General features: G+C 49.8%; 1 protein-coding gene across 3 annotated transcripts; it reads left to right on the forward strand.

The window, feature by feature from the left end:
- Positions 1–660: 660 nt before the first annotated feature.
- Positions 661–17283, forward strand: TFRC (transferrin receptor). 3 transcript variants are annotated; one of them, XM_075761277.1, is made up of 19 exons: positions 661–721; positions 2515–2585; positions 4358–4571; positions 5185–5407; positions 5623–5766; positions 6454–6550; positions 6941–7063; positions 8314–8409; positions 8559–8698; positions 9411–9580; positions 9888–10007; positions 10631–10716; positions 10833–10896; positions 11242–11309; positions 11699–11766; positions 12166–12247; positions 13167–13388; positions 13875–14015; positions 14307–17283. In XM_075761277.1, exons 2-19 carry the CDS (start codon positions 2553–2555, stop codon positions 14547–14549), a joined length of 2334 nt encoding a protein of 777 aa, XP_075617392.1. In that variant the 5' UTR covers positions 661–721; positions 2515–2552; the 3' UTR covers positions 14550–17283. The 3 variants fall into 3 exon arrangements, with proteins under 3 accessions (XP_075617392.1, XP_075617394.1, XP_075617393.1); XM_075761279.1 differs by having other exon boundaries at positions 669–725; XM_075761278.1 differs by lacking the exon at positions 661–721 and adding an exon at positions 872–1004.
- Positions 17284–17917: the final 634 nt, after the last annotated feature.

The following is a 17917-nucleotide window of genomic DNA, read 5'->3' on the forward strand; positions in this document are numbered from 1 at the left end:
CAGTGTCCTGGGCTGCATCACAAGAAGCATGACCAGCAGGTCGAGGGAGGTGATCCTGCCCCTCTACTCTGCTCTCATGAGACCCCACCTGGAGTACTGCATCCAGCTCTGGGGTCCCCAGTACAAGAAAGACATCGAGCTGTTGGAGAGTGTCCAGAGGAGACACAAAGACGATCAGAGGGCTGGAGCACCTCTCCTATGAGGACAGGCTGAGGGAGTTGGGGTTGTTCAGCCTGGAGAAGAGAAGGTTCCAGGGAAGATCTAATTGCAGCTTTCCAGTACCTGAAGGGGTCTACAGGAAAGATGGTCAGGGACTGTTTACCAGGGAGCATAGTGACAGGACAAGGGGTAATGGCTTTAAGCTGAAGGAGGGTCGATTTACGTAAGATATTCGGAAGAAATTCTTTACTGTTAGAGTGGTGAGGCACTGGAACAGGTTGCCCAGAGAGGTTGTGGAAGCCCCATCCCTGGAAGTGCCTAAGGACAGGCTGGATGGGGCTTTGGGCAACGTGGGCTACTGCACGGTGTCCCTGCCCACGGCACAAGGTGGAACGAGGCGGTCTTTGAGATCCCCTCCACTCACAACCATCTGTGGCTCTAGGCCCGGCCCCGCTAGGGGAGGAGCCACGACAGAAGAGCTGCTGATTGGCTTCAGGCCGTGGGAGCGTAAACGGCCTTGTGAGACGTTGCGGCAGTTGGGCCGCGGCGCGGCGCGCGGCGGGTGAGTGAGCGGCGCTCGCAGACTGGCCGTTGGGCGGGCGGGAAAGGGCGGGGGGGGGGCTCGCCGCCGCCGCCGCTGCTGCTGCTGCTGCTGCCGCCGCCGCTGCCGCCGCCGCCGCCGCCGCCGCCGCCGCCGCCATGAAGTGAGGCTGCGCGGCGCGGCTGCGCGGCGCGAGGAGGGCTTACGCTGCAGCAGCCGCGGTAGCTCCGGTTGGCGGCAGGGAGGTGCGGTGCGCGTGTACCACGTGCTGCGGCAGAGGCTGCCGTAGCGCCTGACCTTGAAGGTGGGTAGAACGGCGCTGCGGGGGCAGCCCGGCGGCGCGGCCGAGCGTGCGGCTGTAAGCCTGGGCAGAGGGGAGACGTGCTCTCGGCGGGAGGCGTATCGCCCAGCCAGCTTATCTGGCGGCCCGCAGCCGGGCCTTGGCCGCGGTATCGGGGTCACCCATCCCTTCGCGGGAGGCTACTCCTGTGCTCTTCCCCCCCCCCCCCCCCCCGCCCTACCTTGTTTTTGAGGGATTGGGGGTTGTTTGCGGGTTGGCCGCTTCCCGGGTCGCTTGGCGGGAGGGAAGGTCCCTTCCTCGTGGGCTGTCCCTGCGGGCTGGTGCGGGGGGTCTGGGCCGTGAGGGGTTCGAGGTGACTGCTGCGGGGGGGAGGCTGTATTCCCGGGGAGCATCCCTGCCAGGTGTGGTGCCCGCAGGCCCTTTGCCGTTCCCTGGCTCTTCCCCTGGGTTAACTGGTCTGGCTTTGTGGAGCCCCTCAGTGCACACGCTCTGTTGTGCCCTGCCTGCACAGGGCCTGGGCCTCAGGTTGTCACTCGCAATAGGCTTCTCAAAGCAGCCGGAGATTCAGCTCCGTGTACCCTTGCCCTAAACAAAAGGTGAAATGAGCGGATGGCCACCTTTGATCTCCAAATAAAACCTGCTTATGTTGCAGAGCTTCCAGGCGTAAAGCTAATCCACATGCACCTGAAGACCAGTCCAAAGCCATTTCCTAGCAGTGGTGTTGGAGGGCACACTCAGGTTGCATGCTCCCCACCTAAATGCCTGTCCCAATGCAAACTGTCTAGTCGTTTAACCTACAAAGTTTTTTCAAGCATCTTTTCAGGAAGAAATGCTGAAGTAAATCAGTTACAGTTTACCTTTCAGAAAATTTTGTTGTCTAGAGAAATCCAAACTAGAAAAGTTACTGAAATGGTTTTGCAGTGTACCTCTTGGCTATTCTGGGAGACTCTCCAAAACTGAAATTGCCTTCGTAAAGCAGTAGATAATATAGCCATCTAGAAGGCCTTGCAATTGGATGTGCTTTGGCAGAGTAGGAGTTTGTGCTGGTTTGCTGTTGGCATTGTGTCATTTCTGGATACCAGTCTGACTCTTGTCTCCATCCTGTCATTGAGACAGAACCCAGGAACCTTAGATATCTGGTGTCTGTTGTCACAGATGAGAAGTGCCTCTTGTCAGCCCTCCCTGAGTGGAGGTGGCCCTACCATTAATAAGACCCTTGGCTGAAATTAGCCGTTTCAGACTGTATTCCTCTCTTATCCACCTCCCTCCCCATCCTTGGAGTTCAATAGAAAGAGTCAGTTTGTTCATCAGAACTTATGTTTGCAGTGGGAGTATGCGAACTTCTAGGTTGCATTCAAAGTTGGTATAGGTTGACCAACATTGTGACTTATGTAGAAGCATGCGCACAAAATCTATGGGCAAGCATTCCATTAGTGGCAGTGACTGACCTTGGACATCTTATGTAGTGGCAGGGGAACTGCCTGACTTGACCTGTTGTTTTCTGAACTTCTAGGGCTTTGGTCAAGTTGGTGGGCACTCCTCCGGAAGGCAATGGACCATGCCAGAGCGGCCATCTCTAACTTGGTAAGACACAGTCTTCCTGTGCCATTTATCTCTTGGTGGGCTGATGATACTGCAGAAGAAAGGTTCATCATCAGAGAAGATGATGAATCAAAAGCAGCGTTAGGTGCTACTGTGTGGGTTGTGAGGCAGATGTCACTGTAGCTAGCTGGCCGTGATAAAGAGGTGGTATAAGCAGTTCAGTGCCGTTGTGGTTATCGTTAACTGCTACGATGTCTTGGGTCTCTCAGGAAACTGATAAGGAGGGGATGCAAGCCTTGAACAATGTTCCAGGAGGAAGTGCTGCTGAGGAAGCTGATTAAATGCCTATCAGGACAATCAACATGTGTTCTATTATGTTACTTTGGCGGTGGGAACTCAACCACAAGTCCAGCCTTTGAATGTGACCTGTGCTTTGAAACAAATGTGCAGGAGGTGGTAGATCTGAGCTTGCTCAAGCAAGCCTGCTGGTCCTGGAGAGCTTGGACTGTGAAATGACCCTAGGCTAGGACTGCAAATGTGATAGTTTGGTCTCTGAACAAGTATGGAGGATATGTGGGGTTGAGGCATGTCCTCCGCAAAGTGTGAGGGATGCCAAGGTATCAAGCAGCTGAGCAGGGAGGCTGTTAGGAGAGACTGCAGTGTTGCCCTTTCCAAAATGTGAGCAGCCAGCCAATTCATTGTGGGTAGCATGGGCAGGAATGAAACTGCAGGTCTGAAATGACATTGGTTTAGTTTTGACCAACCAGCTCCCATCGCTGACTCGTAATGTGAGAGTGAGCCAAGAACTGAGGATGAGCTGCTAAGATTGTAACAGGGCTTAGGCGCTTGCCACCAGCCGCTTCTCCAGTACAGTGGAGAGGGGCTGCAGGACAGTTGCTCCCAAAACTATTCCTTTGGCCTTTTAGGTAGTTCCTGCCTGTCCCCAGCATGATTGTGGCCACAGGCAAGTTCAGCAGCTCTAATGGAAGCTGAGTGGTTCTGCTTAGTGCCTGGCTACGCCTGGAATTGAGTTTAACTGTCTTTTAATCTGACCGACTGCCTTGCACGTGGGCTGCTGTTCTGTAGGTGATTAGACTGTGTGTTGCAGCTGTTTAGAAAAGTGGGCTCCAGACTGGAATCTGCTCTGCTTGGGACTGATAAAGTCCTGTTGAATGGTTCCAGTCGCTGGTGGATGCGGGAGGTGTATCCTCAGCTTTCATGTTAGCTGAGGTAGCAGGATTCCCATGGGTCGTCTCTCTTAAGCCTAGCTGCTTTATAATACTTATCAATAGTGTAATTTAAGAGTAGCCTGGGGCAGTTTAATAAAAGATTATCTAGATACTGGATGAGAGTATTTACGTCAAAGTGGATGTGGCTCAAAGGCACAACCATGGAGGGGTTGCCTTCCCTTTCCTCTGTCCTGATCAAAGTTCCCTTCTGTGTGAGTTGTGTATGTTCAGGTCAGATCAGTGCATTTCTGATTAAGAACAGGAGTTTCTACTTCAATCAGCCTTTGCCGTGTGATCACATGGGAAATGCCAATGCCGTTGGCTGTACCAGTAACAGACTCCAGCCAATGTGACTCTGAACTTGTGCAGGGCAAACATGCTAAATAGACTCTGGAGACCCTGAGTGGGTCTAACTTTCTGATCAAAGCAGCCAGCCTGACTTATTGACAGCCAAACGCTTGGGCCGCACTGGAGCGGTTTCAGATGAACAAGCTGTGTTTGGTTTGGAGCACAGGTACGGCTGGCTGCAAGGATTGTAGGCTGGTGTAGCAAACTCTTCCATCACATGATTGTCTTTTAACACAGTTTAGTGGTGAACCCATGTCGTACACCCGCTTCAGCATTGCCCGGCAAACGGATGGAGACAACAGCCATGTGGAGATGAAGCTGTCTGCGGATGATGAGGAAGGAGGGGAAATTGGGAGACCAGAGCACCTGCATGCCAGCATGCCTCCTCCACGGAGGAGTGGCAAGAACTTCTGCTTCCTAGTCATCGCAGCTGTCCTCCTCCTTTTGATTGGTAAGGAAGGGTGAGAGGCAACTGTGTGAAGTAGACTGGTGTTGGGCGTATCTGAGGCTGTTAACATTTGATTCTGTATTGTTTCAGGAGATAATTAAAGAGCCTGGATCCAGGCTGCAGCTTCTTGTCACTAACCCTGTCTAGCTCAGACTTATGGTACAGAATTGGCACAAAGAAGCGCGAAATTTGACAGCGGAACTGTGACTTAGCTAAAGGGCAAACTGGGCCATATGGCAAGTGTACTGGTTTTCCCTTGATTAACTCTTAACGCTTCTCTAGAGATGTGGGTGAACATACCAGTAAAGCCTGTGGTGTTCGTCTCTCAAAGGTTTTAATGCTGCCACTGACCTAAAGTAAGCATTTTGCTTCCGAAGTGGTGCTGGAGGGACTCTGCCAAGCATAAGATCAGATTTACAGTGTACCTTAAAACATGCCAGCTCAGGCAAAATGTCAGACTGCATAATCCTGTCTGTCCTTAGGTACACCAGCTTGTCAAAAATGATGAGGGCAGAGATGCATCTTAACCCTAAAGCTGCTTTGAATGCACTTGTGTGGTGTGGGGCTGGTTTAGTCATCTTTCTGCAGCACAAAGAAATACCTGTTCTGTCCGTAGGGTTTCTGATCGGCTACTTGAGTTATCGTGGACGAATCCAGAAGGCTGGCAGGTGTCTGGATGGAAGTGGCAAGTGTGAGATGACTCCTACTGCATCTTACTTAGCGGATGATGATGATGCAACTGAGGAGGAAGAGGTTTCTGGACCACCTGTCTTCTGGCCTGAGCTCAGAACCCTGTTGTCAGATAAGCTGTCAACCAAACATCTTGAGGACAACTTGAGGTAACAGTTCCAGAAAGCTTAGCTACAGCTATGGGAGAGGCACAGCCTGTGAGCAGAACTTGAGCTCCTTTGGAGAACAAGGGCCTTAAAGATATTGTGGGGTGGCATGTGGTTAAACATGGGCTTAAATTAACCCATTCAGCTTGGGTTTGCAGGCTGGAGCACTGCAGTGCAACCTGGTGCTGTAGCCTAAGCTACACATTCATTACCTACAGGCCAAGAGCAAATAAACACTCTTTTGAAGCTGGCCAGAGTGAAGATGAGAACATTGCCAGCTACATTCATGAGCAGTTCACCAAATTCCGCTTGGATGACGTGTGGAACGATGAGCACTACGTTAGGCTGCAGGTCAAAGGCAGGTACGTTAATGAAGAGCTGCAGATCTCTTTCTTACAGGACGGATATCTGTAGTCTTGAGCGAACATGTGACTTCTACTGAAAGCTGTGCTAAAATTGTGAGCCAGTTACCCCTCTCCAAAAAAAAGGCCAAGCAGTAGCTGCTTCTGTCTCTTCTCAAGCTTTCTAAATCCAGAGGATCTGGATTTTTCCTGGGACAGCTGTTTCCTCAAAGCATGCTTAGCAAGTGGAGAGAAAACAAACTTGAGTAAAAACTCAGCTGAAGATCAGATTATCTGTGTCTAAAACTGCTAGCATGGGTGACTCTGTCTTGTCACCAAGACAGGCATTGCAAACCTGGCAGTGGCTCAGGAGGGTATCAAGAGGCATTGTGGTGGTTGACAGCACATACCCTTGTGTCTTACCCCTTTATGTTGTGAGGAAATGAATTTGCTTACCTCCTCTTAAGAGGAAGCTAAGAGACTTGGAAGCACAGATTCTTTCTGCTGCTTGTTTTAAAAGTTAGCCTTTTTTAATGTTTCTGAACAACCCCAGAGATTCTTGCATGGAAGTACTGGGATGAGTCTGCCTGTTTCAGGCTCTGCATTGACTTGATCAGAATTGCTAGGGCACAGACTGAAATATGGGAGCTAGTTAAATATGGAGTTTGTGTATGACAGAACATAACACTGTCTCTTTATGTTTAACAGTAGCAACAACAAAGTGTCTGTTGTGGTAGATGGTAGAGAAGAGGAGCTGGAGAGTCCTGATGCATATGTGGCATACAGCAAGAATGGCTCAGCTGTTGTAAGTGACTCCAAGAAGATCCTGGGAATGTGCTTGCATGCTTACCAGGTGGCAATGTCCACAATCTGTGCCTTCAAGATATGGAGTGTATAAAGCCATACCCAGTTAGAGAGTTGGGAGTGGTGGTGGGGAGAGTGGGATGACGAAGTATGTAGTTTTGTTACTTCAGCAAGATGGAGAAGTAGCTGTTTAAACTTCTCTCCTGGGATCCAGACAGGAACCTTGATGGAAGTGCTGCTCCAACAGGCATGTTGCATGTGATTAAAATTTACATTGCTGAGCTTGAACTCCCTACTGTTAGCAGGAGTCACTGTTACTGTCACTCTAGGCTATTTCAAGTGTCTTACTGACATAGGACTACTGCAATTACAACCAGTGTTTCTGTTCCAGGGCAAACCAGTCTATGTGAACTATGGCCTGAAAGCTGATTTTCAGAAGATACAGAAGCTGGGTGTTTCACTGAATGGTACTATAATCATCTTCAGAGCTGGAAAAATAACCCTTGCTGAGAAGGTAAGCAGTCTGTGCCCCAAAGCGTGGCCAAACTTGGCAGCAGGAAGCTATGCTTCCTCCTCTTGAAGACACACCTCTGTGCCTCAGTTCAGGTCTCATACTTATGCATGAAGGCTTGTCCCTGCAGGTTTGGTCTTGCTTGTTTGCACTAAACCTCCATGTGCAGGTCTGGACACCCAAGACTGAACAGAGCTGGTTACCATTCATGGTGCTGGTGTTCTTGGCCTGTGGCAGTCTGGCTGAGACAGCCAAGCATCTGGATGGAGCTGTCGGGCAGAGGGAGGCCGCCTGGGGGTTACAGGGTGCAGAGCTGGCTGATATTGCTAGATGCAGCAATAGGGCTGCTAGAAGCAGAACGGCCTTGCCTCCAGAGCACCTCTTCCTGCTGTAGCCAGATACTTTCAAAGCTTGGCTGCAGTGTCTCACTTGGGCCTTTGCTGACTGTCCACTTGGTCCAAGTGAAGGTGCTGGCACTGCACACCCAGTCAGCTGCCTTGCATGTTGCTGTAATGTTCCCTTTGTAGCGAGTAGAACCAAATAGCCAAGCAGCCTAAAGGATTCAAGTCCTTCTGTACACAAGCCTGTTCTGGGTCTGACCCAGAGCTGCCCCTTGGATGGGTGCCCCTGGGGAGGCTGGGGCACAGGACTCTTTCCAGTCAGACTCTGCCTGCCTGCATGCATCAGACGCAGGCAGAGCTGAAAAGTGCTTCTGCAAGGGGTGCTCACTGGTTCTCCAATCCCCTTCCCACTCTTCAAACTGGTGTCTAGCCTTGCAAGAGTGTTTGTACTGGTGGCATATTGGAGGCACCTGGGTTGTAAGTGTATTAAACAGGAACCTGACTAGGCCACCCTGCCTCCATTTTCCATGTGCAGATGAGTCTCCAGTGGCTGCTTATCTTGTCTTGGGTCTAACCTAATCTTGGGAAAACAGATGGAGCATAATCAAAACTAAATGACGTCTTCTAAGCTGCTCTGAGGAGCAAGTATGAGCTGAAGGAATCATAGGGTGAGACATTAACTGTGGAGTGTCCAAACTGTTGAAAAAGGTATTAGACACACTTTGCCTGGAGTAGGACTGAGCTGCTAGTTTTCAGCTTCCTTGTGTATCTGTCACTGTCAGGTGGCTGTTAAAATCTGTTGTGCAGTTGAGCATTGAGGAACACAACCCTTCACACCATTTCTCCATGTACTTGTCTTAATTTCCCTTGCTTGCAGTGCAAATGTGCAGTTAATGTTACTCTTTGCTTCAGGTTGCAAATGCCAAAGAGGTAGAAGCAGCTGGTGCCCTGATGTACCTGGATCCCTACGATTACAGGAACACAGATGCACTTGTCCCCTTTGGACATGTGAGTATGCGACTGGCTCCCCTGTTTGCTGTTCTCATGAACCCTTCCCACTGTGGACTGCTGCAGTCCTTCTGCAGGCTTCATGCCCTTCTGTAGATGGAAACTCTTGGGTTCCTCTGAGACCTGAGGATAGGTCTTGCTTTTCACAGGCCCACCTTGGAACTGGAGACCCTTTCACCCCAGGCTTCCCTTCTTTCAACCACACCCAGTTCCCACCAGTGGAGTCTTCTGGACTACCTCGCATTGCTGTTCAGACTATCTCTAGCCAAGCAGTAAGCAAGCTGTTCAGGTAACTGTTTCTCCTGGCTTGCAGGTTAGGCTGCTGTGGCCCTTTTGCAGGGGTGAGGATGGAGTGGAGGTGCTGTGAGCCCAGGGAGCTCTCTGCTGGTCTCTGCTGTGTATCGCAGGGAGCACATGCTGGAACTGGCTGGAGAAATGTCACTTGTCCATGTCTGGTGTCTTAAAGACTGAACTTAATCTAGCGTTGGATTCCTCTTGACCTCTGCATCCTACCTCTCCCTGCGTAATTAGTGGGACAGGACTGCAAGCTATTTCTTGAGCAGGCCCTGTGCATATGCAAACACATGTGTAATGTCCACTGAAATAAACAGCACTCCATTCGATAGACGATGAGCCACTTTATCTTGTCAGGAGCTTGAGAGTCCCAAATCAGCTAGTAATTCGTAATTGCCGTGATGCCACTTCCCACGTGCTCCCAAAGGGAAACATAAATTTGATGTTGGTAGCATTCGTCAGTTCTCGCACTTGATTAAGATGTTGGTACTTCTTTACTTTTTCTGTTGCTGTATCCACCAAAAATGTTACTTTACTTTCATATCTCATGGTAACATCCACCACGATAGCTTGGTCCCCTTTTACAAACACCAAGTCTGGTATTACAAATACCAAGTCAACAGTTGCAGGCTTGCTTCTTTCACAGGATAACTAAATGACTTCAGAGCTGGATAATAGGTTCAAGGGATCTCTCTTTTTCCCCTCAGCAAAATGGATGGAGAGGACTGCCTTCCAGAGTGGAAGGGTGGGGTCATGGGATGTAAGGTGATGCTGAGCAGCACGAGCAAGATGATGGTGAAACTGAGTGTGAACAATGTTATGGTGGACAGGAAGATTCTGAACATCTTTGGTGCTATCAAGGGGTTTGAAGAACCAGGTAAGAGCAACTGCCTTGTGGCTCAGTCTGGAGGGGAACCCTTCCTCTTCTGTGGGCATCAGAACACGGCAGCTGCTCCCAGATAGAGACAACTGCTTCTTCAGCAAAACCGAGACCCTTCCCTAAGGGTGAAGGGAAAAGCTGAACCATGCTGCCAAGGAAAGGCTAGATGAAAGCATGCAGTGTGCCAGATTCAGGGATCAGACTCCGTACTCTGTTCCTAGCACAGATGTTCAAAGCTGCTTTTCTGATAGATGGTGTTTGCAACCTGAAGCTTGCAACTCAGATCTTGCTGTCTCCTTTATAGATCGATATGTTGTGATTGGAGCCCAGAGAGACTCCTGGGGCCCAGGAGTGGCCAAGGCTGGTGTTGGAACTGCTATATTGTTGGAACTTGCCCGTGTAATCTCAGAAATGGTGAAAAATGGTAAATATTTGTGTACAAAAGCATTGGGGGTGGGAGGTAATGCAGGCTTAGCTCTGCGTGTGTTAACACAGGAGAGCCCAGTTGCAAAATAATCCTTTGGGAAGGCATAGGGAATCTGACAAAGCTTCCTGAGAAGCTATTACTTGTCCAATATGGACAACTTGTCTGCTGTGAGCACTTGATTCTAAGGGGCTGTCTGCTTCTCTCTGGTATGGCTTGAATGGAAGAATGCCCTCGGATAACGCACAATACAGACCTCAAGCTTGAGCTGTCTATTGGACAGCCAGGCTTAAAGGTGGGAAAACAATGAAGTAGCTGACCAGCTGGAGTGATGGGGGCTGCGTGGTGGCACTTAGTGTGAGTGTTCTTGTCTCCAGGGTTAACTTTGGGCTTGGGCAGCCAAAAAAAAAGGGAGGAAATGCAGACAGCATGGTTTTCCTACTCAGTTCTGCGGCAGGGCAGGGTACAGCGTCCAAGCAGCCATTAGTATGCATGTTCGTCTGCAGCAGCCAGAATGCTTCAGCTCTGTCTGAGGAGCAGGCAATTCATCAACCCAGGCCCTCGGTGCTAATCTACATCTCCGCGGGGGAAGAGCAGACATCTCAGTCTCTCTCTCTTTGCAGATGGCTACAAACCAAGGCGCAGCATTATCTTCGCTAGCTGGAGTGCGGGAGAGTACGGAGCTGTCGGTGCTACTGAATGGCTGGAGGTACTGTTTCTTTGATGGACTTCTGCATGATGACTGTGCAGTTGCAATTTCCTGTGGATTAAACATCCTGGTGTTGTACTACTACTGCTCATCTTAAAATACTTGTTTTGTTCTAGGGGTATTCTGCCACACTGCATGCCAAAGCCTTCACTTACATTAACTTGGATGCTGCAGTCCTAGGTAACCTGCTACTCTTAAGTTTCTTGAAACTGACTGGGACCAGAATAGCTTGACAGACATCCCTTAACCTCCAGAAATGGGGGCTGTGCCAGAAGCTGATGCTGGCTTTTTGGCTGAAGACTGGCATTACTCCATTTATTCTCCTGTAGTCATTGAAACTGGAAGGCTGCTGTAGCCTGAGCCAGAAGGAGGCAGCTCTACTAGGTCCCAGTAGACTGTCCTGTGTCTGTTGAAGATCCTTTGACAACAAGCTGTAGATCAGTTGTTGCTCAGTCACAGGGCTGAGCAGTTCTAGTAGTAGTGGTTAATAGTGCCAGCATGTCAAACACCCTTTCTCTTTTGCAGGTTTCAACCACATGAAGATTTCTGCTAGCCCATTGCTGTACACCTTGCTGGAGAGAACTATGAAGGGGGTGAGTTGAAGGATTTTGGGCTAATCAAGGTGACTGTGGTTTTAAGGAGGAACCAAAAGCAGCTAGAGCTGTGCTGGGTCACTTTCCTCAGCTGGCACCTTCTGAGGAGAAAGCCCCATTTAGGAGAAAGGGCTGAGATACTCTGGACGGCCCTGTCTGAAGTCAGCTGGGTTCTGGGAATTGCACTTCACGCGTGCAGAGTCTAAAATCAGCAAATGCCACAGTTCAGTGGGAGGTGAATGCCTGTCCCGCATGAACCGTGCCTGTGTGGAGAAAGGTCAGGGGAGCACACCTGACTCTGGCATCTGCACAGCAATGCAAGCTCCAGGATGGACCTGGAAGCCTAAGCAGAGGTCAGAACAAGCGCACTGACTGTCATCTCTGTGCAGGTGAAGGACCCAGCGAAGGATTTGGGAAGCCTGTATGACAGAGTCGGCTCTGATTGGGTAAAAACAGTGTAAGTATTGTCATCCTGCTCTTTGGGAAAGCAAATCTCCATAAAGGAATGAACTAAATGGCTTCTGCTCTTTGTGCTGGAGTGTAATGCCACTGCCTGGGGCGGGCTCTACCTGCTGCAATGAGACCAGGCAAGCGTGAACAATACGACAGTAGCTGTACTTAGTGCTGCCCCAAGCTGCCTGTAGGCAGCCCAGACACCTTTTTGTAGAGCAAGAACAGCCTTGGACAAAGACCGGTCACTGGAAATAGATGAGCAGCCCTCGGCACTTGGCTGGGACTCCTTGCCAAAACCAGTATTGTCTAGACAGGGTAGTCCAGTTGACTCAGAGCTTCAATTCTAAGGCTTATAACTTTTCTCCTGGGATGTCCAAACCAATTGGTAATTTCTGTTTTGCAGTGTTCCTCTTGGTCTGGATAATGCAGCGTTCCCTTTCCTGGCCTACTCGGGAATCCCAGTGGTTTCCTTTGGTTTCTACAATGTAAGTATTGTCTGCCTGCCTGGTGTACTCATTCCATGGAACGTGCTGTAAGGATATCTGCTCTCCAAGATGGCAGAGCACAAGCCGCTGTCCCAAGCTCGTTGTCCATGCAGGAACCTCTCTGGGGGAGGAGATGCAGCCTCTGGACCTGGTGACTGTGGCAGTACTTGCTGCGAAGGCTGCTCCTGGGGCATGGTTGGCCTATGGTCTCCGTTCCAGAGTCCTGAACGCTCGTGTTTTGTTGGGAGAGGGGCCACTCGCTCTTCTGGAGGCTCAGATGTCGATGATTCAGTAGCTAAAAGCACTAAAAAGATGCCAGGCTGTTGCTGCTTGAGTGAAAGACTGTAGTACAGCCTGCTGGTTAGCAAGTAAAGCGCATTGGGGAAGTTGTACTGTTGGCCAGAACAAGTACTAACTCAGACTGCTCAGGTCTGCTGCAGCTCAGGGCTGACAAAAATGGAGCCAAGCTGCCTGCTCTGGTACTGCAGGTGTGCTGCTGGGACCCGTTCTGATAACAACTTCCTCTGCTTATGAATGCTTGGATTTTGTTAGTGTCACGCTTGTTTCACCAAAAACCTTGAGTTATCCTGCCAGGAAGGGTTGGAGGGTGCTGCCAGCACATACCAAACTGGGTGTTGGGTCTTGCCCACCTGCGCCTCTGCAGTGAACTCTGAGGGAGGGGAAAAGGTCTGTATGTCTTTGGGGTCTAACAAACTAGCAGAGCATCCTGCTGATTGCTGGGAACTGTGAGGGATGAGATCCCTTCTCCTGTGCTTTGAAGTTTTGCCACTCGAGTCTCGCTACTTAGCAGCACAAGGAGATGGGTTGTGGTGGAAGTAGCAAGCAAACTGTAGTGGGAGGTGAAAAATTCTAGCTGGAGAAGCACTCTTGCCTGACTTCACTGCCTTCTTTCTTGCAGAAAGATAGGGAATATTCCTTCTTGGGCACTACTGAGGACACTCTGGAGAACCTGAAGACGACTGACAAGTTGTATGCTTTTATGCGTGCTGCTGCAGAAGTTGCTGGACAAATAGCTGTCAGGCTGACCCATGATCATGAGCTCTTCCTGGACTTTGAGAGATACAGTGATGAATTGCTAGCGTTCCAGGAGAAGTTTTTGCCCTACGATCGGGATGTGAGGGTAAGAAAGGCTCAGAGTGCACTGAATCTCCGTAGACTGTTACGGGGCCACGTGCTGATAAGGCTCTGCTGCCATTGAATACAACAAGGTGGACATCTTCCTCCTTTGGGCACAAGAGCATAGTAAGAGGTGACCTGAATCTATGTTCCTTATAGAGCGGTGCAGGCAGAGTAGCTGTGACAAACAGATTTAGCTAATATGGCTGTGGTGAGCTCTTGAGGAAATGGATGTGAATGGTTTCTCTTCTAGTTATCATTCACAGCACACTGCAGCTTTGCATCTCATTTGCACCCCTGCTGAAAGGGTACAAGAAACTGTGGGTGGGGAGAGATGTCACTGAGCTCAGTGACCTCAGAAGAGCCTGCCGGGAACTTGCTCTGCTACTTGGTTAAACCGGAAAAAAAAAAAACCAACCTGAACACTTTCTCTTGGTAAGAGAGCAGCAAAAGAAGAAAATCAGGTTTGCTAACAGCTCCTCCTTCACAGGCGCTGGGGCTGACCTTGAACTGGCTGTTTTTTGCCCGTGGTGACTTCCAGCGAGCTACAGATGCACTGAGAAGAGACATCGCAAACAGTGACAGGGAAAACAGGATTATCCGCAGAGCCCTGAATGACAGGATCATGAAGGTGGGTATCTGTAACTGGTTTTCCTTTCTTCACGAAGGAAGTGTGTGATAGCTGGGATGGGCCTCTTCCTTAGGAGCTGTGGGCTCTGTGCAGACTGGTGTCTCTTCCACTTGCTGAGTGTCAGTGTGACTGACTTCTGCACTGCCGATCAGGAGAGGGTCTGGCCTGGCCCCTGCAGAGCTGCTGCAGGAAGGGGCTGTGTGGGAATCAGAGGTTGGGAGGTTGTGATGGGGCAGGAAAGAAAAACTTGGGAGATGAGAATATAACCCCAAATTTCCACCTCTACTCCAGGTGGAATATGACTTCCTCTCCCCGTACCTCTCACCAAAAGATGCTCCCTTTCGCCACATCTTCTTTGGCAAAGGCTCCCACACCCTGCAGAGTCTGCTGGAGAACCTGCAGCTGCTGCGTGTCAGCAGGGATGCTGTGGATGTGAACATGCTGAAAGAGCAGCTGGCCCTCGCGACCTGGACCATTAAAGGGGCTGCCAATGCCTTAGTGGGTGATATCTGGGATACAGACAACGAATTCTAGACACGATAAACACGTGGTTAAGGTACAGGATTATGGAAACCCACTCCCTAACATGGCATTGTTCTTCCATAGTTTTTTCTGGCAACAAATCTTTTTTGACCAAAGTTGAGCATAAAATTTAAATCTCACCTTGACAAATTCACAGGAGGCAGTTTTAAAGCAGGTACTAAGATGACCATGAAATCTCTGACCAGGCTCCCATCTGACCACAGTCTAAATGGGTCACATAGAGCTGCTTGTGGGGCTTGCTCTCCAGTGTACTTGAGAACACAGCTCGGGTGACTCCTGAACGCAGTACCTTGAGTGGGGAGGTTCCTCATCTATTTAGGGTTGTAATTGTTGGCTCCCTAAATCTAGTGACAAAACAGGGAATGGATTCCTCTTAACGCTTGTAACAAGGATCCCTTCTCTGGCAGGGAGCTGCAGAGACCAACCTGTAGCTCAAAAATAAAACATAGTAATAGCCCGCAAGTGCTGGATTATGAGCAAGCTCTGAAGTGCCCAGCCTGCCTTCACTCAACAGCAGCCTCCCAATGACATCTTGGAGGCTTGCTTCTGCTGAGGCAGGTCTCAGTACCCAGGGAAAATGACCCAAAGATTACCTAATGTCCCCTTTGTATCTTTAGCTGGCACCTCAGTGAGTCCGGCAGCACTGAGAAATAGCTCTAGACTGACACTTCAGACGCTGCTCTGGGGCCTTTTGTGAAATCAAGTCTCTTGTTGGCCAAACCCTGTTTGATTGATGCCATTTTGCAGGATGGCTTTTGTTTGGCACTGAGATATTTATTTGTTTATTTATTTATCAGTGACAGTGTTCACTATAAATGGTGTGTTTTTTTATAGAAGATAATTATCGGAAGCAGTGCCTTCCATAATTATGACAGTTATACTGTCGTTTTTGAATAAAGCAGCATCTGCTATTACAATCAAACATGATACTGGAACTTTGCATTTAAAATAATCTAAACAGGCCCCTCAAAAAAAAAAAAAAAAGCTTTTGAAAACTAGCAATTAAGCTTTCTGTGGCAAAAACACTTCTCTGGAAGAAACTTGAAGGTGTAAACCTGGTAGTAAGTCTCTGGGTTGCCTTCCAAAATGATCCTTGAAATGCTGAAAACCTCAGTGAAAACTCAAATACTAGAAATTCGGCTTCCCTGTGGTGTCTGTGCCCCTCTGGGCTTCAGACTCCTCCTTCACCCCCCTTTCTGGATGCTGTGCTCTCACATGGCAAGCACAGCTTCCTTCCTGGCCCAGGTGGAGGGGCTTGCTGTGTAGCCCTAACTCCACCCACGGCAACACACGAAAACTTCTTGTACCTCAGATGAGGCATTGGCCCAATTTTTAAATGGCAGCTTCCTGCAAACTTCCAGTACCTTATGTATCATGAAACCTAACTGACATTATCGGGGGCAGTGTCTTCCATAATGTGTAAAGAACAAGGTAGTTTTTGCCTACCACAGTGTTATATCGGAGGCAGTGACCTCCATATGTTGCACTATGGGTGTACGTAATTATCGGGGACAGTGTTTCCCATAATTGTTCTATGCTTATCATGCAATGTCATCTGCGAAGCTTGATGGTTAGTATCTAACATGGATCAATTTCCTGCAGTCCTATTTTTTCACTCTCCTGTGGTGGTGCAAATACAAATTTCAATCTGTTGTGTACTTCCCTAGACTCTACCTTCTCTGTAGGCTGAACTGTTTCAAATAGCTGTGCTGTCTTGAAGTGGCTTCCTGCCTCCAGTCGTGGGACTGGTGTTTGAATGTTTAGTGAAAACTAGGCTAGGCTAGGTTAGACTGTGTGCTCTGTGATTTAGTAAACTTACTTCAAATCAGTTACAAGGACTTGGGGGATTAAAGGTGAATGTAGAGCTCGGGCTTGAGTGCTGTCTGGAGGGCTCTGGTCACTGCTCTAGATTGGTGTGTGTAGTAGTTAAGAGGCTGGCCTGCTTTGGAACTGGGGTGATGCTGGTGTGCATGCATCGGAAGCTGCTTGCCCCCCAGGTCTGGCTGGAAACTCCAGTCTCGCCTCCTGGGTGTTGTGTGGACAGGCAGAAATCAATGGCACCTTTCTCATGGTGCCCCTCTGCTCCCTGACCTGAAGCTGAGCACTGATGCTGTGTGACACCTGCCAAACTGTGCTGCTTGTTCCCAAAAAGCTGTACTCTGCAAACAGTTTGATCTGGCATTTAAACCAAGCGAGTGACCTGAGCCTCAGCAGTAGTCCTTGAGAGAAAGAACATTGTTCAGCTGGAGCAGAGACCTGGGCCTCCACCAGGAACAGGCAAGGACAAGCCCCCAGCCTGGTTACTGAGCTCACTGCTCACTAACTTGGAGGGTTGGATTTTCATCTGTTTCTCTAGAAGCCTGATGTCCAGGTTTGTGCAACTCCTTGCTTTTCCTTAACGACCCTGCTGTCTCCAAGGCATGTGTACAGCCCTGTCTGTGTTACTGTTCCCTAGTGACACTTCTCTGGATGGCATTTAAGAGCTGCTGTCTGGGAGTCCTCACTGTAGTGTTTGCATGCATCTTGATGTCAGACTTAATCATGCGCTTTATAGCCAGCAGGGAAAGAGAAAGCCTGTCTCTTGGCTAGGCAGCACAACCGCGACCTACCGGGATGTTGGGATGCCTTGCTTGGTGCGGGCATCTGACTGGTGTGGGGTACTAAACTCTGTTTCTGGATTACCTGCTGTCTGCTTGAATAAAGTTATAAAGCTTTGAACACTCAACTCCTCTTGTGGGTTCTTGCAAAGCCATGATGCTGTTGTGGCCGTGGGTGAGCTTGTGCAGCTGGAGGGAGGCTGCTCTCCTGCCCCAGCGGAGCTGGCAGCCGGCAGCTCCACTACCACCTCGTTGATGTGCAATAGTAAGTCCAGCTCCACTGTGCTGTTCAAGTCTGAGTCCTGCCTCACCGCAGGCGACTGGGATGAGGACTCTGGCAATGAGATGGAGGAGCAATGTATGCGAGCCCCCCGGCCATACCTCTTCCTTCATGGCCGTGTCCTGCCTGCTGCCTCTCAGCCACTGTGTTGACCCTAAAGAGCCTGCAGTGTTGGGGTGGATGTTGGGACGAGGACAACACATCAGATTTCCCACCAGCCGTTGGCTTTACAGGTCTCTGCTGGTAAGAAGGTGGCTGGGCAGAGCTGTGGGTGGCTGTATCTGTGTCCCACGATGCCAGAGCTGTCCCCTGCCTTGTCCTTGCCCCTCATCACCACCCTAGAGCTCCCTGGGGTCAAGGTGCAGATGGGTATTTGGTTATTGCGTAGAGTCCTGGAGAGCTCTGGCAGCGCGGGAGCTGCATCCCCAGCCCCAGGGGCCTGCTGAGGTGAGACTGCGCTGGTTTGGGGCTTCGCATTTTAA

Source organism: Balearica regulorum, chromosome 9 (assembly GCF_011004875.1).
Source record: "Balearica regulorum gibbericeps isolate bBalReg1 chromosome 9, bBalReg1.pri, whole genome shotgun sequence".
Lineage (NCBI taxonomy): Eukaryota > Metazoa > Chordata > Aves > Gruiformes > Gruidae > Balearica > Balearica regulorum.

Coding starts and splice junctions, on each gene's coding strand:
- TFRC (XM_075761277.1), top strand. CDS start 2,553: ATGGACCATGCCAGAGCGGCCATCTCTAACTTG. Junction 5,767..6,453: donor AGGCTGCAGGTCAAAGGCAG/GTACGTTAATGA, acceptor TATGTTTAACAG/TAGCAACAACAAAGTGTCTG. Junction 10,008..10,630: donor CTCAGAAATGGTGAAAAATG/GTAAATATTTGT, acceptor CTCTCTTTGCAG/ATGGCTACAAACCAAGGCGC.